Source organism: Solanum verrucosum, unplaced genomic scaffold, assembly GCF_900185275.1.
Source record: "Solanum verrucosum unplaced genomic scaffold, falcon-dt-bn FXZP01000128.1, whole genome shotgun sequence".
Taxonomy (NCBI): domain Eukaryota; kingdom Viridiplantae; phylum Streptophyta; class Magnoliopsida; order Solanales; family Solanaceae; genus Solanum; species Solanum verrucosum.
The window spans coordinates 2,782,867-2,808,301 of NW_026020327.1; the positions used below are offsets into that span (position 1 = coordinate 2,782,867).

At 30.7% G+C, this 25,435-nt stretch overlaps 3 protein-coding genes across 3 annotated transcripts in view; 1 reads left to right on the plus strand and 2 right to left on the minus strand.

The window, feature by feature from the left end:
• Window positions 1–6,439: 6,439 nt before the first annotated feature.
• LOC125835835 (probable small nuclear ribonucleoprotein G) lies at window positions 6,440–10,641 on the minus strand. The gene is made up of 4 exons (XM_049514940.1): window positions 10,487–10,641; window positions 10,348–10,370; window positions 7,098–7,219; window positions 6,440–6,834 (listed from the first exon to the last, which is right to left on the minus strand). Exons 1-4 carry the CDS (start codon window positions 10,519–10,521, stop codon window positions 6,769–6,771), a joined length of 246 nt encoding a protein of 81 aa, XP_049370897.1. The 5' UTR covers window positions 10,522–10,641; the 3' UTR covers window positions 6,440–6,768.
• The window catches only part of LOC125835811 (putative pentatricopeptide repeat-containing protein At5g37570), a 130,928-nt gene continuing 112,210 nt past the window's right edge, over window positions 6,718–25,435 (minus strand). The window contains exons 2-3 of the mRNA XM_049514916.1: window positions 7,098–7,219; window positions 6,718–6,834 (exon numbers count right to left, since the gene is read on the minus strand). Of these exons, the coding sequence (XP_049370873.1) occupies window positions 7,211–7,219 (9 nt within the window). The 3' untranslated portion in view covers window positions 6,718–6,834; window positions 7,098–7,210. The remainder of the gene's footprint in view (window positions 6,835–7,097; window positions 7,220–25,435) is intronic.
• On the plus strand, window positions 18,144–20,724 carry LOC125835815 (uncharacterized). The gene is made up of 3 exons (XM_049514919.1): window positions 18,144–18,889; window positions 19,990–20,144; window positions 20,262–20,724. The coding sequence occupies exons 1-3, from the start codon at window positions 18,328–18,330 to the stop codon at window positions 20,523–20,525; spliced, it is 981 nt and encodes a 326-aa protein (XP_049370876.1). The 5' UTR covers window positions 18,144–18,327; the 3' UTR covers window positions 20,526–20,724.

Genomic DNA, 25,435 nt, shown 5'->3' on the forward strand with positions numbered 1-25,435 from the left:
TCAAACCGTACCATGACACCCCTAAACTCTTCTACCTCATGGGTCAAATATTCTACCTTTAGTTAGAATTACATGTATTTTTTTTTCCTGAAAATAATATTCGATTAGTAAAAGGTAATTAAGCGGATAACTAATATTCTTTTAAGTAAAGATCAAATTAAACTTGTTTCATAAAATATAATTGGCTTTCTATTATATGATCGGTATTGATTAGTTGAATACATTGCAATCTTAGATGGTTTAATTTAAATTTGAACAGAAAAAGAAATCTAGGGATTTTAGTAAATTCCTTTTGAGAATCAATTCATTATAAATTTATAATTAAACAATAATATACAACTTAATTCCCTTTTTCCCAAATTTTGATATTTAGGTATAAACAATTTCAATATATGTTACTTTTTAAATGCAGCGATATACATCATCTCAAAAATTCACTCAAAATCATTATAAATTATTTTTGAGGACGACGAATCTATCAAATTCAATCAACTATTAACAAGTAAATCAAATGTAGACGAATTTAGTCAGAAAAAATACAAAAATAATTCAATAAAGGAACAAAGGTGATATATAAGAAACTGAATAATTTATATATCTTTATAGGAAATCATAAAAACATACATTTAGTTCATGGACAAATCCTATTAATACAAGATTAATAAAAATTATCATAAACTAAACTTTGAAACCTAAACACTTTGGGAAATTCAATCACATCAATGCCTCCACTTCACTTTCCATTGCCAAGTACCTTTGATGAATCTTCCACCTCAAATTCAATGACCTTCCTTTTCCTACATCAATAGAAAATCAACATTTGTAATTTCATTATATATGACGATGTTTGACAGATCATACGAAATCAAAAAGAGAGAAAACAATCTTTTTGCATCTATCAAGAATATCCTTAAATCAAGCAATCTTAAATATATATATATATATATATATATATGTATATACCATGACATTTTATGACTATAATTTGAACATGTTACCGAATTCTCAAACATAGAAAAGTGTTATTCTATTTATTACGTATAGCAAAAAGAAAAGAGTGACGTATAAAACAAAGATTAGTGATTACATGTTAGGTTTCTCATCAATCACCCTTTTCACCTTAGGATCAACATTAGGAGTAGGAGGATTTTCATTAACAGATTGCTTAGCCCTTAATTTGCTAAAGAAATCTTGTTCTTGAGCATCCAACACAGCAATGAACTCTCTAAAAGTAAATTTTTTTGGTTCATCCATGCCTTAATTTTGACCCTAATTTGTGAAAATTAAGCAATTTTGATGATGATTTTACAATTTGTAGTGTGTGTATATATAGGGAAAAATGAGGAGGGTGGGGTGGGGGTGGGGGGTCAAGGGGAATTTGCATTTGAATTTTTTGGTTTTTAGTTTGTATTTGGAGAGTATAGAAATTGGTTTTTGAAGCAAATTAAATTAAATGAAATTAGCAAAATTATAATTTGGTAAAGTATTGACTACTTAGGTACAACCGTACAAGTAATCATTTGAAAATTAGAAGGAACATATAATATAACGTGTTTTTTTTAACTTGCTCTATAGTATGATTTTCGTTTTTTTAATTATATGATATCAAAAGAAGAAAAAAAAGTATTACACACTAATCAGTAATTTACCTTAATTGACTTTGACTAATAGAATCACCATAATCTAGTGGTATTGACTAGATTGACTATTTTAAGGAATTTTAATAAATCCTAATATTTCATTATATGTTGTTTAAATATATATTATAGAAAAATTGACTAGATTGACTATTTTAATGAATTTTAGTAAATCCTACTATTCATATGTTGTTTAAATATTATAGAAATTAGCGTAAAGGGCCATATTTGTTTTTAAACTATGACAAATGGAACATATTTACCCTTCATTAATAGTTGAGGTCAAATATATCATTTTTATAATTAGTAGTTGGAGTTAAATTTATCCCCAAATAATGTGAAATAAAGTAAATTTGTTCTTAGTTTTACAGATAAGAGTCTTAGCACCAGTGATAACACATGTCACGTAAAAAGTATTTAAAAATGTCCTTAAATTATGTGAAATGAATAAAAATGTCCTCAGTTGATATTTTGACTTTAAAATGTCCCTGTCTTCAATAATTTGGTCCAAATATGTCCTTACTGTTACCTAATGAATCAAATATACCATGTTCTAGATAAATATATTATTTCTTTTCTTTTAAAACACTTTTTTTTCTAATACTGATTTTTTTAATTCAAAAATGTTTATTCTACTTTAATTCAAAAAACATTAAGAAATAAAAATACTTGAGTTGACAGTAAAATTCATATATGTTTGACTTGAAGGGCTGCTGCAAGGAGGCTGGAGATAGGTCGTAATAATAATGAAAATAATATTACTATGCGCATGAGTTGATAATTTTTTGCTCAAAAGCAAATAACTGTCACATAGAATAACTGAGAGGTTGAGACAACCAGAAATAAAAGTACGAAACTGAACTCTAAGTCAAGGACTTTATATATCACATGGTATAAATATAATTATTTAATTTACCATCGAATTATCGATTAACCAACCATTAAGAACCAATAACAAGATTTAAAAAAATCAAAACTATTACTGAAATCGTACACTAATAAGTCATTATTAATAAATCAATAACCCTTTTTATTCTAATTATCGATTTCATTTCGATTTTGAACATCCCGCAAAGAATTAATATTATTAAAAGCTACCTTAAATTAAAAAAAACTTATATATTTGCTTTTGTCCAATTTCTCGAAAATAATGCTCGACCAGCATGTTATGATTGAGTAATGTGGTAGTGTAGTAACGGAGTCAAGATTTTTATTAAGTGTTTTCTAAATATAAAGAAGTAAATATATACGAAAAAGATGAAGGGGGTTCAATATTTACTATATACATGGAAAATAATTTTAATTATATAAACCCAAATTACGTGATTGAGAGCTGTAAGATGAGTCAAATGACTAAGTAATCTATGTAGTGACATGCATCTTCTTAAACATTAACTCAAAATCATAGTAAGCTGTTTTCGACGACGAATCTATCAAATTTGTTCAACTATTAACGAGTAAATCTAATGTAGGCGAATTTGATCAGGGAGATGCATAAATAATTTAAAAAAGAACAAAGGTGATAAGAGACTAAATTTTTATAAATCTTTAAAATGAAACTGTAAATGCATACATATGTAGTTCATGGACAAATCCTATTAATACAAAGATTAATAAAAATTGTCAAAAACTAAATTTTGAAACCTAAATACTTTGAAATATAATCCTATCAATGCCTCAACCTCCTATTCTTGGAAATTTTGATGAACCTTCCATATCAAAGTCACTGTCCTTCCTTTTCCTGCATCAATAAACAACATTTGGAAACAATAGATAAATTATAGAAGAAATAAACTAACGCGACCTCTATCTCATTTTATATGACGATGTTTAACTGATACAAAATCAAAGAACACATATAAAAAGTATCCATGCAACGCATGATCTTAAGCATACAATGACATTTTGATGACTATAAAAACATGTCAATAAAGATAAACTCGAAACAAAATTAAGTGATTACCTATCAGGTTTCTCATCGATCATCATTTTCACCTCTCCATTTTCTTTGGGGTTAACACTAGGAGGAGTAGGAGGATGAGGATTTTGCAAAGAGGGATCAATTTCATTAACAAGTTGCATAAACCTTTGTTTCTTAAGGAACCCTTGTTCTTGAGCATTCAACTCTTCTATGAGAACTCTAAAAGTAAACTCTTTTGGATCATCCATGCCTTAATTTTGACTCTCACTTGTGGGGACAATAACCCAATTTTGATGACAATGTTACAATTTATAGTGTGTGTGTGTATGTATAGGGGGGGAGTGGGGGCTTACAAGGGAAATAAAAATATAATATTGAAAAGGAAAAAAAAAATATTACATACTTGTTAAGTGTAAATTTTTCCTAAAAATAACATATAATTATAGTAGACTTTGAAGATTAAAAAAGCATAGCATTCTAATGTTACACACCAATCAGTAATTCTTAACATCGCCTTTGACTAATAAAGTCAACAGTCCATAACCTAGTGGTGTTGACTAAGATTAACTAATTTAATAATCATGCATTGTTTGAATATTATAGAAATTAGGGAAAAGAATTAAATTTGCTCCTGAATTATATGGAAGGAAATATATTTTTCGTCCGTTAATGGTTGGGTCAAAGATGTCCTCAATGTTACTAATAGGGGTCGAATCTATCCTTGAACTATGCGAAATGAAATAAATTTATCCTTATTTTAGAATAAATAGTAGAAGCTTAGTATTGATGTTACATGTCACATAATTAAAAAATAATTATTTAAAACTTAGGGATACTTGAACCTTTTGCATAAATATTCAAAGGCAAATTTAACCCTTACCCCTAATGTTGAGTTTTAATTATTTGTTTAATTTGTTCCTCTTTTCTCTCTTTCCACCACTCCACTTTCTCTAACACCACTCACTCTTATAATTTACATTGTTTTTAATATAGTTTATATTTATCTGAAATTTATTTTAATAAGATGTAAAAAAAAAAAATGTCTAAATTGAGTCAACATCCCAAGACCCTGTCTTTATGTTGTAGTCATTAATTTAATCCTAATCTAAACAAGTCTATTACTTTTTACTGATAAATGGCATTAAATCAGCCCAATGATTCTTTTCCTTAAAAAATAATAGTTCCTTCTTCCCCTTTTAACTTTTTTCAATCCACCAGTTTTTTCCTATCCTGGCAAATTCTCTTTTCTTATATCACCCTTTACCTCTCAACTTCTTTCTACTACTCAACAACAATTACAACATATTCAATGGTAATTTCACAAGTGAATGCGGGCGGACCTTTGTTTTGGTAAAATCTTCACAAGTTGCAATGGTGAAGAGAGGGTCCGTAGGAACAAGTTCACTATTTTTTTCATTTTTGTAGTCATTACTCTGTCAAAGAGTGGATACGAAATGGATACAGTTGCCTGGCATAGATAGTGTTGAATAAATAAACATTTGAGGTTCTTAATGGTTGGAGAATGATGTAATTGCTACCTATCTTAAAAATCAATTGTATATGAAACACACTAACAATCATAATGGTAAGCTTAATTATTGAAGTCATATAAAAAAAATTCCTTCAAGTATCTTATCCTGAAGTTTGGAAATTTACTTGATCTTGATCATATTTTAAAAAAAAAAAAAAAAAAACAAATAATTTTATAACTTCCTTCATATTTTTTATAACTGCGCAAATATCATATGTTATACTTTTAAGACTTTTATGTTCTTACTGTCTAAATTTTGGAGCGTATATACCCTTTCTACTAACGGCGAGACACGTGTCTCAATCTAAAATGTCTATCCGAAATTTATTAAATTTTGATCCATTATTTTGAAAACCCACCCAAATAACATAATACCCACCCCCAAATTATAACCCAAAACACTTCTCCATCTTCTCTAGTTATACTGAGTTCTTCGATTTTTCAAGAGCTTCTGGTCAAGTTCTTCATTTTCCAAGCTTCAATTTCCTTCATTCGCATTCCCAAACTCCATCAGCGTTGAGCAACTTTCGCTCGCCCTCTTGCCGCCATTGAAGCACCAGAGGAGGTAGTCCCGTTGCCGTCGCCGCCGCCCTGGTAGAGCAGGAGAAGACGGAATTTGACGTAGTACTCAATGATTTTTTCAAGTAGTGCTAAAATTTTGTATCTCGCACTTTTCAACTGATCGGGAGAGGCAGCGATTTAGGCGATGCGTGGATACTGAAACTTCCACTTGATACTCAAACCAATGATTGCTTCTGCAAAAAAAAAAAAATCGGGAGAAAAACATCACTAAAATGCTAAAATACAATTCAAAATGTGTTATGAAAAGCGAAGAAGAAGAGAGGCATTGAAGAGGCAATGGTTGCATTGAAGAAGATGAAATTAAAAGATGTCATTGAAGAAGAAGTGAGGAATCGATGAAAGAGACAATGGTTGTTGTTGCCTTTTTTTTTTTCATTTGGGTCAGGATGTTTAAGTTATAATTTGGCTCATGGTGTTTAAGTTATCCAGGTCACAGGTATTTTGATTTTTGGGTTAAAAATTAAATAATCTTGGTTAGGTCATTGAGATGATGCCACGTGTCAACACGTCGTCTATCATAAGGGTATATCAAGAATATATTTGTCCTTTTTCCCAAAATGAAAAGATGAACTTCTACCCAATCAGCTGTTTGTGTACGTCCCTCTAGTAGCATCATTCTGTAGAGATGATATCATGATTTAATTATTTATTTGAACACAGAGAAATTCACAGCCATTATAACTTGAAGGATAGAGTGTGCACTGAGCAAAACTCAATCATATGCAATAACTCGCAAGGAGATGGAAACCACACAAGGCAAACCAAACGTGACAAACTCAAATGAGGAAGTATTTTTACCTCAAGAGCATTAAAAGGGAACATCACATCGTGCACCTTTCAGTTGGAAAAAAAACAAGAACACATACAAACTGCATTCAGCACATAGTGCACTAATTGAATAGAGAGAATTGATGATCAAACTTAAAACAGAAATCCTTTGTCATCTTAACTGTTATCTAGTCGAATACTGAATCCTGACAGTACAAACTTTTCTTTTTTTTTTTGGGAAAGTTAACTGACAGTACAAACTTATGTTCCTAAGGTTCCTTTAAACGAGCAGCAGCAGCATCTGGGGCATAAACAAAGATCCGTTAGAGCTACTGCTGTGGTCTAGCGACTGGCTCCAACGCTTCAATTGTCACCACGCTATTACCGCGAATTACCTGAAATTGAAATTTTGCAGCAACGCACCAGTAAGGACCAGCTTAAATTCACTCAAGGGACATCTATCATTATGGATTTTTTTAGATTAACAGATAAAGAACAAAAACTCATTAAATTATACAAAAGCCAAATGCTATTCAAAAGAAAATAGGCTTGATTATGTATTAGCAATCGTATTCACAGCTCTAAGATCCAAACAACCAGAGTGAAAAGGAACAAGGGTAAAGGGAGAGAGAGAAGGAGAAGAGAATAAGAAACTCACCACCATGCCAATTTCATTCTTATCATTGCCATTAATTTCCACTGTGTTGTCAATGACCAAATTCATGAACTGATCAAACCCACGAAGAGTTCCAGTGACTAAGCGGTTTGCATTCAACTTGACTGTGAAAGATAAACAGCATTACTCAAGTGCGGTAGCAACCTCAAAAGGCATTTAACAGAGGAATGTAAAATTAAAAAATGAGACCATGGAAATTGATGCTCTCTCTGACTAAGAAAACGCTATCTATAGAGATTTTTTCTAAAAAAAACACCTTCATTCAGACTGCACTTTTAAAAAATTCTATGCAGTCCAGCACGCAAGGTTAACGCAAAAGATGCATTTACAGCTTCATAAAAACTGTTCTCCCTTCCTCTTTGTTTCAGCTATGGAATACCTTACTAGGTTAATTTAATGAAACAGCTGCAGAGAATTTCTGATTTTAGCTTCCACCCTAAATGTGCAAAGACGAACATAGTGCAATTAAGTTTTGCTAATGACCTGTTGCTATATTGTAGAGGCCTAAAGGGGATGCTATTTCCATACAACTATTATACTCCTACTTTCAGGTATCCTCAAATGCACCTGGCTGGTTGCTAATGTAGATAAAAGTGCTATCTACTTTGGAGGGGTTCAATCAGACATCCAGGACGAGATTTTACAAGTACTTGGGTTCTCAAAAAGTACTCTACCTACTGGGTACTTGGGTGTACCTTTGAATACTAAAAGAGTATCTATTGTGCAGTGTCAATCCTTAATTGAGAAGATATTAGGCAGAATATCTAGCTGGACCTCAAAGTTCTTATCATATGCAGGAAGAGCACAGTTGTGTTATTCTCTGTGCACGACTTCTGGTCACAAATTCTCATCTTGCCCAAGAAGGTGATTAAATGTATTGAAGAGGTATGTAGGAGGTTCTTATGGACAGTAGGGCTAGAGACATCAAGGAAAGCACTGATTGCCTGGGACAAATTATGGCTTATGCTGCCTCAAATCAGTTGGAGGGCTGAATATATTTGATCTGCTAGCATGGAACATGGCTGCCATTTAAGAAAGACAGATTATGGATGCAGTGGTACATATTTATTATGGGAAGCAAGGTACATTATGGGATGTATTTTGCAACCAAAGAAAGCTTCTTGGGTGGTCCAAGAAATCATTAAAGCTTATCAATACTTGTGTGGAAGTTGACTGGTAAGAAACGGATGTCCTATGCTCAGGAAAGTTCCTACTAAGCAGTTATATTTACAATTGAGAAGGAACCACCAGAAAGTGGAATGGAGGAGACTGAAATGCAACAATGCGGCTTCTTCTAAATGAATATTTAACTTATTCCTGGGTAATTCTGGAAGACTGCTTACAAAAGAAAGGTTGGCAAAATGGGCATGTGTAGATCATGACAAATGTAGTCCGTGTCCACATGCTAATGTGTCCTTACTTTGCTCAAGTCTGGAGCAAGATACCTCAGTGGCTACAGATTCATGGACAGGCTCAGGGGTGGCAAGGGGAGATGGGATGGGGATGTACTAACTGCAAAGGTAAGGGTGCACTACCTGAAGTATATAGGATGACACATATGACAAGAAAGGAACCTGCAGATCAATCTAAAAGAAGGTCCTGAAGCTCTCACTAGAATTACAATCCAGGATGTCCACATTAGAGGAGAAATGAGAGCAAGGTTATCTAGAATACTGGCTCAGTTGAATTATTATCATCCTTAGGCTGCTATACTGAACGTTCTTTTGATTTCGAAAGAATAGTAGGATGCTTGCGTAGTGTTAGATGCTTTAACAGGCTGGAGATGTCCAGCTCTGGTTTTCTTTTTGATCTGTAATGTTCACTTTACTAGTTAAACTGCTTATTTAACCCCACCCCCCCCCCCCACACACACACACAAAAAAAAGAGAGATGTTCAAGTCCAGGGGCATCTATGCTGGGACAAAAGTTGCACACACACGCATTTTTTAAACCCCACACATTGCAAAAGAAATTGCTGCAGCAAAAGCATGCAATAACAGTAGGAATATTCATGGAAGGTTTTGGGTTGCATGGTGACTAGAAGGTACTGTAAAATTGCAGTTTAAGCCACTCGGACGTGATCCTTTTGCATTAAAGGAAATGTTAAACAGGGATGTAATAGAGGGATATAGGAAACACAGAGAGCATGGTAAATAATGCTATGATAACGTTCTAGCAAGAGTATAATGTAAAATAGTTTCAGCTCTTAATAGTCTAACAATAATGTCTTTGATTGTCGCTGGTTATGCATTACTTAGTGAACTTAATTTTCTCTGGTGATAATGAGGAAGGGGACAAGAATTTATCACTTGCCAGCAAACACTACTTCTTTGACCTTTGTACCTAGATAAAAGTCACTAACAGACTCCGATAATAACCAACTTTGCACGGACAAATGTAAGCAGTAGCAGAAGACAGAAAGCACACAAACTTCAATTTTTAACCCCTAAATAAATTGCAGCAAAAACAATTTAACCCTCCACAGAAAGCACACAAACATAGAAAGAAACACATAAATCATTACTAGCTGATTTTAATTTATTTTTTGATGACAGTAATGTCCGGACCAGCTTTGGCGCACCTCGACTAATTCCACATCATACCTGCCACCTCCCACCAGCAACAGGTACCAGTAACTCTGTCCACCAAAGCTCGAACAGTTGAGCAGGATCACCTAGTGTTTTTTGTCTCTGCTAGAATTTAAACCACAAACCTCATGACTCTCAACCACTTCACTAGCCACTAGGTCACACCTTGAGGCGCAAATCATTACTAACTGATATACCCTAAATTCCTATTAATCACCTAAACCCTAAGCAAATTGCAGCAAAACCAAATTAACCCTCCACATAAAGCACAAAAACGTAAAAACATACTGTAGTACTAACTAATAAACCCTAAATCCCTGACAAAACACCTAAACCCTAAGCAAATTGCAGCAAAACCAAATTAAGCTTCCACATAAAGCACAAAAACGTAAAAACATACTGTATTACTAACTAATAAATCCTAAATCCCTGACAAAACACCTAAACCCTAAACAAATTGCAGCAAAACCAAACTAGCCCTCCACATAAAGCACAAAAACCTAAAAACATACTGTATTACTAACTAATAAACCCTAAATCCCTGAAAAAATACTTAAACCCTAAGCAAATAGCAGCAAAAACAAACTAACCAACCACAAAAAGTAATTAAAAAAACATAGAAATATAAAGCATTGCTAACTTACTTTGAAGCTGCTTGTCCATATACCTGTAGAAAACAAAACCAAAAATGAAAAACGAATAAGAAATCTTCATATACACATCGGAACAAAGGGAAAAAAATATGAAAATCAGAAGCTAAGCTCGATGAGAGGTATAACATACTTTTTGAGATCCGGAGGTTGACCAGACCTGCTCATCCTTGAGAGTTTTACCTTTTGCTCACTGCCGGAGAAGATGAAGATGAAAAATGGAAGAAAATTTGTACTTTTGCTGCGCAGTCGGGACTCAAAATGTTTAACTTCAGTCCGCTTTTTATTTGTGGCCAAAACCAACGGAGGGTTAGGTTGGTAATTTTAATTTTTTACTTTAAATAAAAAAAAGGAACTATGGTTATATTTGAAGTTTATTTCTTTAAATTCGAAATTATTTAAACATGACCAAGACGAGTAGTGATAAGTAGTTCTTCATCCTTAACCAAGAGGTCTCGAGTTTGAGCCGTCTTGGGTATGGAATTGCCTTTGTTAGGGAGTGTTTTACCCCTTAATGTGGGACTTTTTGGCGCGAATCCGAGTTTAGTTGGGCTCCAATGTGGGTACCAGACATCGAATGGGAAACAAAAAAAAAATTATAGGTCAATATTGATGTAGATTTTGTTTAATTGCTATGCATTTTTAAGATGTTTTTCCAGAGATTCAATTTTTATGAGAGAAATTTCTTTATAGTGTCATGGAATTCGAGAAGAAGAAGAAACTCTTTTGTGTGGAGAAAAAATGATCGTATGAAGTTGAGATATTATTATCGAAATATCTTTTACTTAATAAAATGTGGCAAGTACCAATTAATTTTAAAATAGGGACTGATATTCCATTACCCTTAAGGCCTAAAGTGGCTATTTGTCAAAATCATCCTAGATTACATTTTAAAACTTACCCAACATTCCTTACTGGGCCGAGACAGGAAATGGGCTTTTAACGGGCCCTCACTTGTGAATTAGGATCCTAGTGCTGGATTTAACTGGCGAAGGTTCATGAAATGGAACCATTTCTCGATTGATCGATATCTCGGTTCATATATTAATTTTTTTCATCCCGTGTTTGACACTCATAGTGGGGCTCGACTTAATACAGATTCTCGCCGGGATGTCCCAGGGGTAACTAACAAAAGTGATTCTATTTATCAAAACTCGAAAGACATCTGATTAAAAGTGAAGGAAAACTTACCACTCCGTCACATTTTTGGTAGTTTGGGACCAAAAATTTCAAGTTGTCACATTTTTCTACCATACTTTGTAAAGATTTTTTGTGCAGAATAAAAGTTTGGGTAATTTTAATTGTTTCTTAAAGGTTGAGTGAAGTGTTTTTGAGTTGTGAGACACTGAGATGCGATTATTTTTTTGAAAAATAGCTTAAAACCATTACTTTGAAAATTGATTTTTTCAGCAAAAAAAAAAAAAATAGAAATCGAAACCATCTCTTGAAAATGATCCAAACAAAATATTTTTTAAGAAAGAATTGTAACATTTCAAAAAAGTTATTCACAAATAAATGTCGTGTTTAATATTCTTTTGAATTGAATTGATTGTTTTTGTCATACATATATGTTTGCTTGGTCCTTATTTTACTATTTTAGTCTAAATTTTTGTCTGCTTTGATTTGCGTAGGATAATTGATTAAGATGAGTGCTTGATTCTAGCAAATTTCAAATTCTAATTTTGTTTCGATATAAATCATATAGGTAGGTCTAAGATACATTCATAAGATCTAGTTGCATGTTAAAATTTCATTAGTATTGCATACGCTTTGACAATCCACAATCTAATTAAGAAAAAAAAATTATTTATTAATAGTATATTAATTTATATCTTATCTGTATTATCCACCAATATTTTTTCTTTCAAATCTTCCAGAGTAGTTCTTTATCATTCATTCAAAATAAAAATTCTAGTTATTACAATCCAATCATGCCAAACTAAAGAGCACTTTAAAAGTTTTGGATGTCTAAACAAATTTAATTTTCCAAAAACTTTTTTTCAAAATTTAATTTTTGAAAAAGTAAATCAAAACTAAATCCAACATTTTTCTTTCATCCATTATCTTGATAATTTGCACCATATTATTGTCGTTCCATTATTGCATAGTGGAAGATGGGCTTAGAGGGCGCTCCTGCAACGGTTATTTGTAAAAATTATTTCAGATTGACTATTTTCAAATCACTTGTTAATATTTAGTCATTGATTAAAATGTGATAAAGAAATAGATAGGAGTATATATTATGTAACACGAAAATAATTTGTGGACAAATAAAACAAAATAATCTAACACACAATATAGATCGAGTTTGAAACTTTGTATAGGTGTTCAAAACATTAGTGGAAACTCCATGAATCATGATTCATGGTGTTTAAATATTTATCGACTCAAATTTTAGGTATATTTATTGGAGTTCAAACATTCATGAATTCATATATACTTCAAATAAAATAAGATGTGAAATATACGATACTGGTAATAAATATTTACTCCAAATTCGATATTTAGATCAAACTGATGAATACATCAAGCATTTCTTAATTCATAATCTTATTGCTAACTATGATTAACTAACACATATTTTAACTTTTATAATTACCTAATATGATTTGATGTAAAAAAACGAGCGTCATTAACTTATTACTTGATATAGACTCTATGATTGAGCTAGCTAGCAATCAAAAGCTAAAAGCCATAATCCACATTGCCATGATTATTTGGATTGCGTGTTCAACATACTTTCATCACACATAATAATCATTTCTTAACAAACTCACCAAAATAAAGTTTAGGAATTGTGACTCTTATGCATTATTCATTTTGAAAACTATGTAATAATTCTTTTCTTTTTTTTTTTTTTTTTTTTGACATGATGTGGACATACGTTTAAAATTTAAGACTTCAAATACATCTACTGTTTGGCCCAAATTAATGCTTAAAAGATTAGCATAACATGTTAATAGCCTCATTTTCAAATGTTGTACGTATTCAACGAATTTGAGCTTAAAAAATATTGTTTAATAGGTTCTTGATATATGTATATTCATGTTAAGAAATTTTTTGAACATACATATAAAATTTGAGTTAAAATTTTTGTATTTTGCCGAATTCGTAATTCCTAACGGAGATGAGGATGATAATATATATATATATATATAGAATTGTTTGGTAGAGTGTATTAACAAAAATAATACATGTGTTAACTTCGTATATTAGTAATATCTTGTTAAATATATTTTTTCACGTTATGTATAACTAATGCTTACTCTCTATGGTGTATTAATATCATATATTTAACTAATTCAAATCATGAAGACAAAGTGCAATGTCCCATCACATGATTTCAAACCATTTATGTACTTATTATATAATAATAAATATATTGTAGTACTGTATATCATTATCAACCTTTTTTTAACATGATTTAATTTCAAATTTGTAAACAAATTGCCCGCTAAATTTTAGTCAGTAACCACGTGTCCCATCATATATTACAAACTCAAAGAAAATAAGGTAATATAAATTATAATTTGAATTAATAGATAAAAGCCTAGAGAAAACAACAACAACAACAATTAATTCCACCTTAATCCAAATATAGTTGATACCACAAACTGTATAAATTAATTATTACCATCCATATATATTTTTTCTGTTCTATTTGGACTCATATAATTCTAATTATAAAAGAGGTCTTCATAATAATTTTTTACACTTTACATTATCAACCATTGATAAAAATATCAACAACCTAAATACTTAATTTGCTAAGTTTGTATTTACCATTATTAACAAATGGCATCAACAAATTTATTGTCATAAATGCATAGATATTATAGCCACCAAAAAAACTTTGATGAAGAAGCTTGTTCAGTAAATTTTTGCTGCTGTCTCCTGCTCTCCATAATTATGCATTTAATATGCTCATTTATTTTTTAGGACTTTGTTTATTTATGTTTATCAACCAATTTGTTTGAATGCATTTGATACTCCGGTGTTCGTAATTATATTGAAGCTCGACTAAATTTAGATTCGCGCTGGGAAATCCCACATTGGGGTCACTACAACAAATATGATATTTAGCTACGAAATTACTAGCTACAACATGAAATTCGTCACTAATTGTTCATCTTTAATGACGAAAATCATATTACGTTGCTAAAGATCTATGGCCAATACTTTAAGTGACGAAACATAAAATTTCGTAGCAAATTTTTGTCTATTAAAATTTCCCACCAAAAAATAAGTTGGCGCCATTTATTGAGTACTATTAGTTACAAATATAAAGCTATCAATGACACATTATTTTGTCACTAAATGATGTACCCAATTTATGACAAATCATCTTTTGTCCTAAAATAATCTACATTTGGGCACGAAAATTTTTGCTCACTAAAACTATGATGATTCAATAGCGACGAATTACAATTTGTACTTAATTATTGTAAAATTTAACTACAAATTTTACATTTAATTGTGACTTTATTTTTTGTCACTAATAATTTAAATAATTAGCGATGATGATATTATTGTCTCTATTTTAACATATAATTTTGCGACAAATAATTTTTGTCAAATAGATACCAAATTTTATTCTCATTTTATTATTTATCTATTTGAATGTAATTTACATTTTTTTAAATTTATCTATATAGATGGAGTATAATTGACATACTATTTTTACTTGATTATGTCAAACAAATTAAATAATTTTAGTAGTTAATGGAAAACCATTAAGTGACGGAAATCATAGTTGTGAGAATTTATATTTTAAAACTAAAATATTATAGTAAAAGTAAAAAAAATAAAATTTAACTTTTAAGTATTTGACCTTCCCTTCCACTTTCAATGCATTAAATTTCCTTCACTCATTCCCCATTTTCCATCCCACGTTACATGAAACTACCCACTCACTTTTTTCCTCCTTTTTAGAATTATTAATAAATTAAAATCTATCCACTTAAATCTAAAAAACCAACTAGAATACAAATACTATATTCCATTCCTATAGGTATTTTACTGCTCTCTCTCGTTTCTTTTCCTTCTTTTATCTAGTATCCCAAATTATGTCCATCTAGCATTTGTTAATGCTCTATAACTTTTTAAATATTTGTTTCAACTAGTATGAGGAACAATTATTTTACAAAATTGTTATTCAACTTTTACTTGGTGTTGATTGAATGTAGAAATTCTTGACACCATTTCAATAAGGAGATAAGTTTTTATTGATTGTGATACTTGAATGTTTAATAATTTTGATAGAAGAAATTATTTTATATATTCTCATTTTATAATTTAGTTCACTAATTAATATTATTGTTAAAATTAAAGTTTGAATACATATTTTGTTTACATCATGATATCAAAAAGTATTTTTAGAATTAAAGTTTGAATACTAAAATTCTTTATTTTCTTTTACACAGGTACATGAATGATGAAGATGTAAAAAAGTGAATGAGTGAAAATGTAAGATAATGGAGCACTGGTATACAAGGAAACTACATAGTTTTATATTTTTAAATTTGTTATTGTTTTCGTACCTCAATTAGATTTATCTATTTTTGTTTGAGTAATTTCACTTTATTTACTTAATGAGTTTGTATGCAAGTGTTATCTACAAATTATTATAATATACGGTGTTTTTATTTATGTTTTTTTGGTATATTATTTTTTTATGATGTTTTTATTTACATAGATTGTGTACTTTAACAATTGAAATTGACATGTATTAACAACAAATAGTTTAAGTACATATTTATTTACATAGCATTAAATGTTATAAGAATTATATTAGGTCACAAAAATATCTTCTTTGGATAAAAAATAAGTAACCCTATTGCTACTTTTTTATTTAACACGAAGTGATAAAATTTAGTGACAAAAATAATTACAATAATAATTATATTTTTAACTACAAATTAATTCATCATTAATACCGCCTATTATCTGCCAAAAATATTTTTTCAACCATGAAATTGTCATCTTTTAGTGACGGAATCTTATTCTTTTTACTACAAATTATGCATAACGTTAAAGACGATCAAGCTCGTCACTAATTAAATTAATAATTAGTGACAAATAAATTTTGTCCTTATTAGACACACTTTTAGTGACGATATGACATTTTTAGCTACAAAATATTTACATTTTTATGACAAATAAGTTCGTTGCAAATACTATGCATTTGGGGACAAATATTCTTTTTGTAGTTAATATAAGACTTTCAGTGACGACACACTAAATTGTCTTTATATACTATTAGAGACGAGCGTTTAGAGACGAAAGATTGACGAAATATTTTTTGTCATAAATTTATTTTTGTGACGAAATATGATTTTTAAGTGATAAAATAATTCGTCCTTAATAATCAAATTTCTTGTAGTGGGTAGAGCGCCCTCTGACTTTGCACCAAGGGAACTCAAATCTGACATCTCTTGATTAAGGATGAATGAATACTTATCACTCCACCACAACCCTTGTTGGTTCATTTGATATGGTTTTATATTTATATGGGGGAAAAGGTGCAAGTACCCCCTAAACTATGACTAAAATCCCAGATATACACATTAACTAAATTAATGTCCTATTACCTTCCTGAATCCATTTTTTTAAAATAAATTTGTAGACCTTTTTGGCTTACATGGCATCCAAATATCTCACATGTGCCTCAATTGCGTGAAGTCACGGAGTGTGCCACGTAAGACAAAAGGTGTACAAAATTACAAAAAAAAAAGAATTCAGGGGTGTTGTAGGACCTTAGTTTAGTTATGGTGTATCTCTGAGATTTCAGTCATAGTTTAGGGAGTACTTATGTCTTATCCCTTTATTTGGGAGAAAAACTCAATAGTATGTTATTCCCTCCGTTTTATATTACTGTCCATGTATTAAAAATAGTTATTTCATATTATTTGTCAATTTACAGAATCAAAGTAATTTTATCTTTAAATTAGTTCTTTTTAACAGTATAAATAAATTTATAAAATTCCAGAAAAAATCTTGAGTGATAAATTAGTAAATTTGTTCTTTTGCATGTAAAGAGGAAAATAAACAACTACTAATATAAATAAGAGAATATCAAACCATCAAAAATAGTCTATTGTGCCATCAAATTAAACCCCCCATGTTAGTTAATTTATAATTCATTAATCACTAATTCAACTTCTAATTTTATATTTAAAAAATCTAAAATATACATAAAAAAAAACACTTAAAAATACTTTATATATATCATATAAATTTTTTTTCGAGAAAATCAGAGTGAACCCGCTCACTACCCTCTAGATCCCGCCCAAGACCATACTAACCCAACCCAACCGAAATCCCATTTTAACCGACCCCTTTACTAATCAAAGGAAATCAGTTAGTCAAAATGAAGACGTTAAGGTGAATCACCAAATAAAACAGAGCCGTCCGGTCCCAAAGGAGCGTCTCTCCAATTGGCACCTAATTTCTCGTTCTGTAACTCTTTATCTTCCTCATCAACCAGCCATTGTTGAATCACACAGTATAATAATACACATTTTCTTGCTCTGCACACATCCCCATAGCTAAAAATACTCAAAGAAAATTCAATAATCAATACACAATACCCCTGCATTTCCTCCATTACTATGCACGTTTAAGCTTGATCTAGATTTGTTCCTTTCACTTGTTTTTTTCTTCTTCTAATATAACAGGGTTAATGGGTACCGTATAGTCGTAAACTTCCTCTGTTTTCACTATCAAGATTTGTTAATGTTTTGTCCCTTTCTATTCTGTTAATTTCTTCCATTTAACTCTTCTTCTCCTCAAGTGGTTAAAGAATCTCTGTATTTCTTCGTTTTGTGCTAAACGGGGAATATAATATTGCTTAATTACAAAAACCCAGAAAAACCCATGTTTTTTTTTCATCATTTCAAGAAAAGAATCGAAAACCCAGTTGTTGTTTTTTTGTATTAAGATTGTTGTATTTTGATTTTTATACGATTTGGGTAAATGGGGAATTGTTTTGGGGTATCGAGGAAGTCGGCATCGGAGATTGCGCCGGCCGATGTGCTGAAGAAATATCCGGCTGTTAAGCTGTACGGAAATCCGAATAGTGTTACGACCTATTACATTCGATGTGCTCTGCTTTACAAGCCGGTGACAGTCAATTTCATCCCCTCCGATGCCCACCAATCGCCGGCGGTGGAGTATAAATCGGATTCCGTCACTGGGTCTGTTGATTCCGTGGTGCGTTACTTGGATTTGAAGTTTCCGGAGCCGAAGCTGTTGACGGGGTGTATTGGTGGGTGGTATGATGAAACGACGCCGTATGTTGTGTGGTTGGTGATTTTGCAGCATAGGAGTATGATGTGGCATTTGGAGAGAATGGGGAGGTGGGCGGAGGACTTGGCGGCGCGTGGAGGTAAAGCAAGAGGTGATCCGGCGATGGGGACTCCACGAATGGAGGTGAGGAAGTTTGCTAGAGGTTATTCACAGTTGCTGGAGCTAATGCTTGAACATGCTCAAATGGAAGAAAGAGTTGTCTTTCAAATCTTGGAAAAAGCTGATAGAGGTAAATTTTGTTTTATCAGATTGCTGAGAATATAGTGAAGATAATTTGTTTGTTAGCTTAGCTCCATTGATTAACTGTGAATCAAGTAAATCTTTTTATCAGTCAATCAACTATGCCTGTACGTAGCAGCGCGTTGTGTTGCTTATCCTTCCATACTAGTAGTTGTAGTATTAATCTTATAGTTCCTTATTGTTCAATTTCTGCTACTATCGATAGTATTTTGCCATGATTTCTTCACTTCCGTTATTTCTTTTTCCAATCTGCTTTGATATGTTTTTTCTTGAGCCGAGGGTCTATTGGAAACAATCAAACTACCTCCCAAGGTAGTAGTGAGGTCTGCGTACACTCTACTCTACCCTCCCTAGATCCTACTTGTGCGATTTCATTGTGTATGTTGTTGTTTGCTGTCTGTAGTTGGACGTGCAGAAATATTGAGTTATTTACTGCTGATTGTTGGATTGTATTGGTATTGATTCCCTTCTGTGGGGATTGTTTTGGACTTGTTGAATTTTTTGGCTCAATACTCAAGAGGATTAGCTAGTTTAAGTAGACTAGTTTTAGCTCATAAAGCAACCACAAGTCTTCTCCTTTATTGGAGCTTGTGACCTTATGCTTGAAAAATGTCTCTTTGTTATGATTAATTCTATTTATGATATACCTGTTTTAAGAAAGATATTTGGAAATGGAAACGGGGTTACAACGACAGAGTCAAATATAGCAGCTTTTGCAATAAATTTAGTTGGTACTAACTTACAAGATCGATTGATCCTCAATGGATGCAGAAAGGCGGGATGCAGAACAAAATCAATTTTTTAGATTGAGTTATCTTTACGGTGGAACTGTTATTCTAATGTATGTTTGAACAAAATCAGAACTCCAACTGAGGGTGGAGGGTGTTAAACTGAAAGAGAGACAGGTTTTCCAGGATAGGCAGTGACTGATCAACAAGAACGTTTAGCTTATTAATTTACTTACAGGGAGCTATGTCCTTGCTTTAGTACTTAGTGTGTCTGACGTTAGTTGCTTCTCCGAATGCATGCTGATCTGGTAATCTGTTGTTTTGCCGCGATATATTGACCTTTAGTGAGCTTATAATTCAGGACTGTCTAAAGCTGCAAATGAGGAGCATGCAAGGGACCTTCCTATGATGAATGGTATTAAAGAAGATATCAAATCTATAGGAGTTCTTGATTCAGGGCATCCTGCCTACCAAGATGCCCTCTGCAACCTCTCTACTCGACTCAAAACCTTAAAGGTAACGTACATTCTACATTCATTATAACATCACTTGTCAGAATTCCGATAGATGTTTTGCAGGGTGATTCAGATTTTAGTCCACCAAATCCTTCTGAAATGTGTCTATCTAATGCAGGAGCATAGCAAGAAACACTTTGAAGAAGAGGAGAAGAATCTACTGCCACTGATGGAGGCGGCTGAACTGAGTAAAGCACAACAGGATAAAGTCCTAGACCAGTGTCTGGATGTCATGCACGGGACACACTCACATCTGTTTCGTTTCTTTATGGAAGGCCTCCTCCCTCCAGATGCCATGCATTACTTGGACATGCTTTCTAGGTGCAGTGACCAAAACCGAGTGTCTACTATGCTCCGGTTAATCATTGATAAGACTGTCTAATCCATACAACAATCACTCGATGATCAAGAAATTAATCGTTGAGTCTAGTCCAGCTTCGCGCTTAAAGTGGAGCACTTGATGCTATCATCACTTGTAATTGCTTTGCTCTTCTTTTATTTTCTTTAAGAACCATTGTTACCTTTTGTTGTTTCTTTCACAAGGCAGATACTCAAAGCAAAAGGGAGGAGAGGTTGCCTTATGTTCTTTCCACTTTTAGTTTTTGCTATATTTTTCTTTCTTTTACTTTAGCACTTTAGCTGGTTATAATACAATATGTACATAGTGAAAACATCAAAGAGACAAGCTTTGATGGATGTTGCTTTGAATTTACTACTTTGTTAATGTAAATGATTTGGAGGTAGTCCATGTGGAATGTTGTTGCTTTTATGTTAAAAAAAGAAAGGTTTTGATGTCATTTATGTTTTTGTACATGTTCATCAAAGTCACTTGTATATCATGCAATTGTTTACTTTAATGCCTTTAGCTTGGGGAGAGAAAAAGAGAATATTGTATTGTGGATAAGCATATTGCTTCTTCTTTTGTATTATACTTTTTAGCCTTCTTTTCCTTTGTTATTCTTCACTTCAAAGTTAAGCTGCATTTTTTCCATTTAGAGCTTGTTCGGGTTGGTTTATTTTAAGTGTTTTTAACTCAAAATAGCTTTTAAACGATTTGGTAGTGTTTGAATACAATAAAAAGAGTTTTAAGCAACACTCGTTTTTAAGTCAAAGTAATAAAAATAAGTCAAAAGTTATAAGTTAGATATCTTAGCTTAGCTTATGATTTTTGGCTTATAAGTTATAAGTTATAAGTCCAATCAAACATGCTCGTAGATTCTATAGCCTTAGGAGATTGGGAAAAAATTTATTCTCTCTATTTCAATTTATGTGATACCATTTGACTATTGACATAAATTTTAAGGGAAAAAAAAGGTTTTTTTGAAATTTGTGGTCTAAAACTTCTTGATCAATTGTCTGACTACAAATCATTTTACTAAGAATAAAATGACAATTTTAAAGTTAAATTATTTTCAATTTAGAAAGTTGACATTCTTATTAGAATGGACTAAAACAGAAAGTGTGTAATATAAATTGAGAAAGAGAAAGTAATACTCTTTCTTATCCATTTTAATTTATATGTATTTATTTATTTTTAGTTTGTTTAAAAAATATATATTTTTTATAATATTTAATTTTTATTCTTCACTTCTAACTTATCGCATGGGTCATAACTCATAGCATCCTGCATAATTCAAATATGTAACTGATAATCTATAGTTTAAATTTAAACGTATATCTTTTGTCTCTTTAAGTTATCCGATTTTCTTAGATCATGTTCCACTAAATTACGAAAAACGCAAGAACAACATATTTAATAATGTATTCATAAGTAAGATCGAAGAAAAATGAAGTACATAGGTATATTTTACGTCTATTTTATATGCAGGAGATTGTTTCCGACAAAATATCTAACTCAATTAATTCTATCCATAGTGTTGAAATTGATGATAGCTGGCCTCACTTCTATGATGCTTTTTTCAATTTTTGAAATTAAATTTAATGGGCGAAATAAATTCAATCTGGAAAAAGCACGTGATTTAACAGACTTAACAATACTTGCATTAATCAATAATAATATTGACCAAATCTTACATACTCATTCCATATATTTAAATAATTTTTAAATAGGCCAAACACATATATAACCCCTTTAACTTGTCCGTATTTTTCATTTTGGCAGCCTTGTTCCATTTTAACCCTTAAACTTCATTTTTTATGTACCATTTTAATACGAAATACTATTTTATGATTTCTTTATTTTTATATATATTCTTCAATTGCAACTTCTTATTTTAAATCGACATGTGTCAGTTAATTTTAGTTTTAAAAAATAAAAATTAACAAAAATTAATTCTTTTTAAAAAATAATAATTTCTTTTTAAGAGTTTTATGTATTTTTGTGTGAAAAATAACCGATGAAATTGTGTTGGTTTTCTTTCTTAAAAATCACTGACAATCTAACAAAGTCAGTCAAGTTTTAACATTTTCTAGTAGTGTTATTAGCAATGAACAAGAATCTTTTTTACTCGTATTGAAGATGAGTTTTTTTATTCGTATTGATTTATATTTAAAATAAAAAGTGAGTATTTGCGTTAAATTTAGATAGCCTAGATGATAAGAAAAAATAAATAAGTAGTGTTATTTAATTTAATTGAATGTTTAAGAAAGAAGATCAAAAAACTTTCGTCAATTTACTTTCATGCAAAAATACAGAGAAATCTCAAAAAATAATATTATTGTTTGAAAAAAAAATTCGCGAATGTTTAATTTTTTAAATGAAAATTAACAGACACACGTCTATTTTTAAAAATAAGAAATTGCAATTGAATAACATAAATAAATAAAAAATCATAAAAATTAGTATTAGTGTTTAAATGGTAAGAAAAAATGGAGTTTAAGGGTTACAATGGAACAAGGCTAAGTTGGAGTGCCAAAATGAAAAATGAGGGCAAGTTTGAGGGGTTGTTTATGTGTTTGGCCTTTTAAATATGACTGAAATTATAGTAATTATATTTAATTATTTATCAGAAGGAATAGAGGGATTTATTAGAATAAAATAGTTTACTCAGATAGGTACCAAATAACTTTATTCATCAAAATTTGGACAAATATAAAAAAGTTACTTATACATTTTTTTTTCTTTGTTCTAAAAACCTAAAATCCGATGTCTTTTATATCTTTATTTTTATTGTTGTTTTCTTCATTTAATTTTCATACCCTTTTATAGATACACAATAATTTCAAAAAAACAATCATAGATTTCGTCAAGATCTTATAAAATGATAATTCATAATTCATAAATTTGAAAATGAGCACTAGAGTGCCACTAGAATTTAATGACCATAATTATAAAATTAAAATTGTCCTTCTAGAGAGATCTATAAATAATTTATTTTTAGACTACGAAAGCAATATGCTAGTATCATGCAATCTCATTAGAAGTTCCATGCTACAAAAAAAGATATAAAGTCAACAATTTATTAAAAAAAATAAGTCGTATATATTGACAGTGTAAAATCAACCTGTATTTTCAACTCGACATTGTTCTTGCGCAAGTTGTTGTGATAACAATTAGAGCAAATTTCTTTCTTCAACATTTCTTTGAGCCTTTCATGATCCAATAAAATAAATTGTCGTTTTGAAAATATTTTGACAAAATTTCTCAAGAATCAATTTGATTTAGATGCCAGCCCAAAATTTGATGGAGGCTAAAATAGGTTGGGCTGAAATGGCCAGGTCAACAATCAATCCAAATATGAACAAATTGGGCAGGTTCTAATTTAGGGACTTGCGAAAATTCTATTAGTTTAGGAGTTAATTACTTAGATATACTTTAATTTGCAATATTACGTATCTTATTAAATTTTGGTGTGTTCAGATACATTCAAATACATGTATCTTGAAATACATTATGTCAAAATTAAGTGTAATTTGTTCTAGATACATTGTATCCAAGTGGATTCACATGTATTTTAGATACAAAACAAATCTTGCTCGCCTGCCTTGCCTCTCTCTCCTATGTATCTGGTCTTAGATAGATGTGAATCATACCAAATACATGTATCTAGTCCACTCGCATGTATCTGCAATACATAACGAATCTCGCTCACCTCTCGCTATTTTCGTGAATCTGATAGCAAAAATACATGTATCTAAGTGTATCTTACACAATAAATGGTAGGAAACCGTTAATTAGTGGAAATATACGTAATATTTTAATAGTATAGGTAATATAACATATATGGTAGTGAAGTACGTCTAATTATATAATCTCTCCTTCTAATTTCATGGACTAATTTTGTCACCTCTAATTGAAACACTTGATCTTGAACTATAGATAATTAGATTTTTTTTCAAATAAATAATTAAGTAACAAATTCGAAATTTGATAATTACTTTCCAAAATGGAGATAAGCAGATATTATGAGGAAGATACACTTAGATACATATATTATATACATGTATTATGAGGAAATTTGATAATTACTTATGAGTGTCAGTCAATTTTTTGTAAATTGAAGTAAGGTTTAATTATTTATTTTTATGAAATTTGAACTGCTAAAAGAATAGTTTGGGAAATATTCTGTTATTTTTATTTCTATTTTTGATGTTGTTGCAATATTTATCATTATCATTAATTGTACTATTTATATTGTTGGTCTTGCTGTTAATATAACTATTGTTGGTCTTGCTGTTAATATAACTATTGTTGGTCTTGCTGTTAATATAACTATTGTTGGTGAAATATTGAAGGTATTGATGAGTTAAACTTTAACACATGATATAAATGATTTTTTTTTTTCAAAATTTGATGACACATTTAATTTTTTTTCTTAATTAATTTATCATCACAAACCAAATAACTTCGTGCTTTTTGTGTTTCCTTTCTAGTAAAAAGCTAAAACGCATCGGGTATGTACACAAAATTAATTTAATTTATCATAATAAACTAATTTATAAAATAAAAATATTCATTAATTAATCATGATTAAGTGATAGTTATATGTGCTCAAACACATTTTATATATTTATTGTTTTGATATAACTATTCATACCAAAAAGAAATATCAAAAAATTGTGTTAAATAATTTCATATTTATTTATTTTGATAGTTATATGTGCTCAAACACATATCATGCTTGTATTTAGCAAATTACTAGCTAATTTCATTTTCTTTTTGGTAGTGAATCTTAATTCTATCCCATGTAAGATCCCTTAAATTGGAAAGTGTGTCTTACTAAAACTATAAAAAGAAATTGAATTTATAAGCATGAAGATAAAAACATCTCATTTTTAATTATTTTCTCTTAATTCTTTTTATTCTATTTTTTTATCGCTGAAAATGTAACA

Bases quoted from the DNA above. Each gene is read 5' to 3' on its own strand.
- LOC125835835 (XM_049514940.1), bottom strand. From the start codon at position 10,521: ATGAGCAGGTCTGGTCAACCTCCGGATCTCAAAAA. The intron at 10,371-10,486 runs GTATGTTATACC...TGTTTTCTACAG, and splicing joins CAACCTCCGGATCTCAAAAA to GTATATGGACAAGCAGCTTC. The intron at 6,835-7,097 runs GTGAGTTTCTTA...TTTCAATTTCAG, and splicing joins AGAATGAAATTGGCATGGTG to GTAATTCGCGGTAATAGCGT.
- LOC125835815 (XM_049514919.1), top strand. From the start codon at position 18,328: ATGGGGAATTGTTTTGGGGTATCGAGGAAGTCGGCATCGGAGATTGCG. The intron at 18,890-19,989 runs GTAAATTTTGTT...CTTATAATTCAG, and splicing joins CTTGGAAAAAGCTGATAGAG to GACTGTCTAAAGCTGCAAAT. The intron at 20,145-20,261 runs GTAACGTACATT...TATCTAATGCAG, and splicing joins CTCGACTCAAAACCTTAAAG to GAGCATAGCAAGAAACACTT.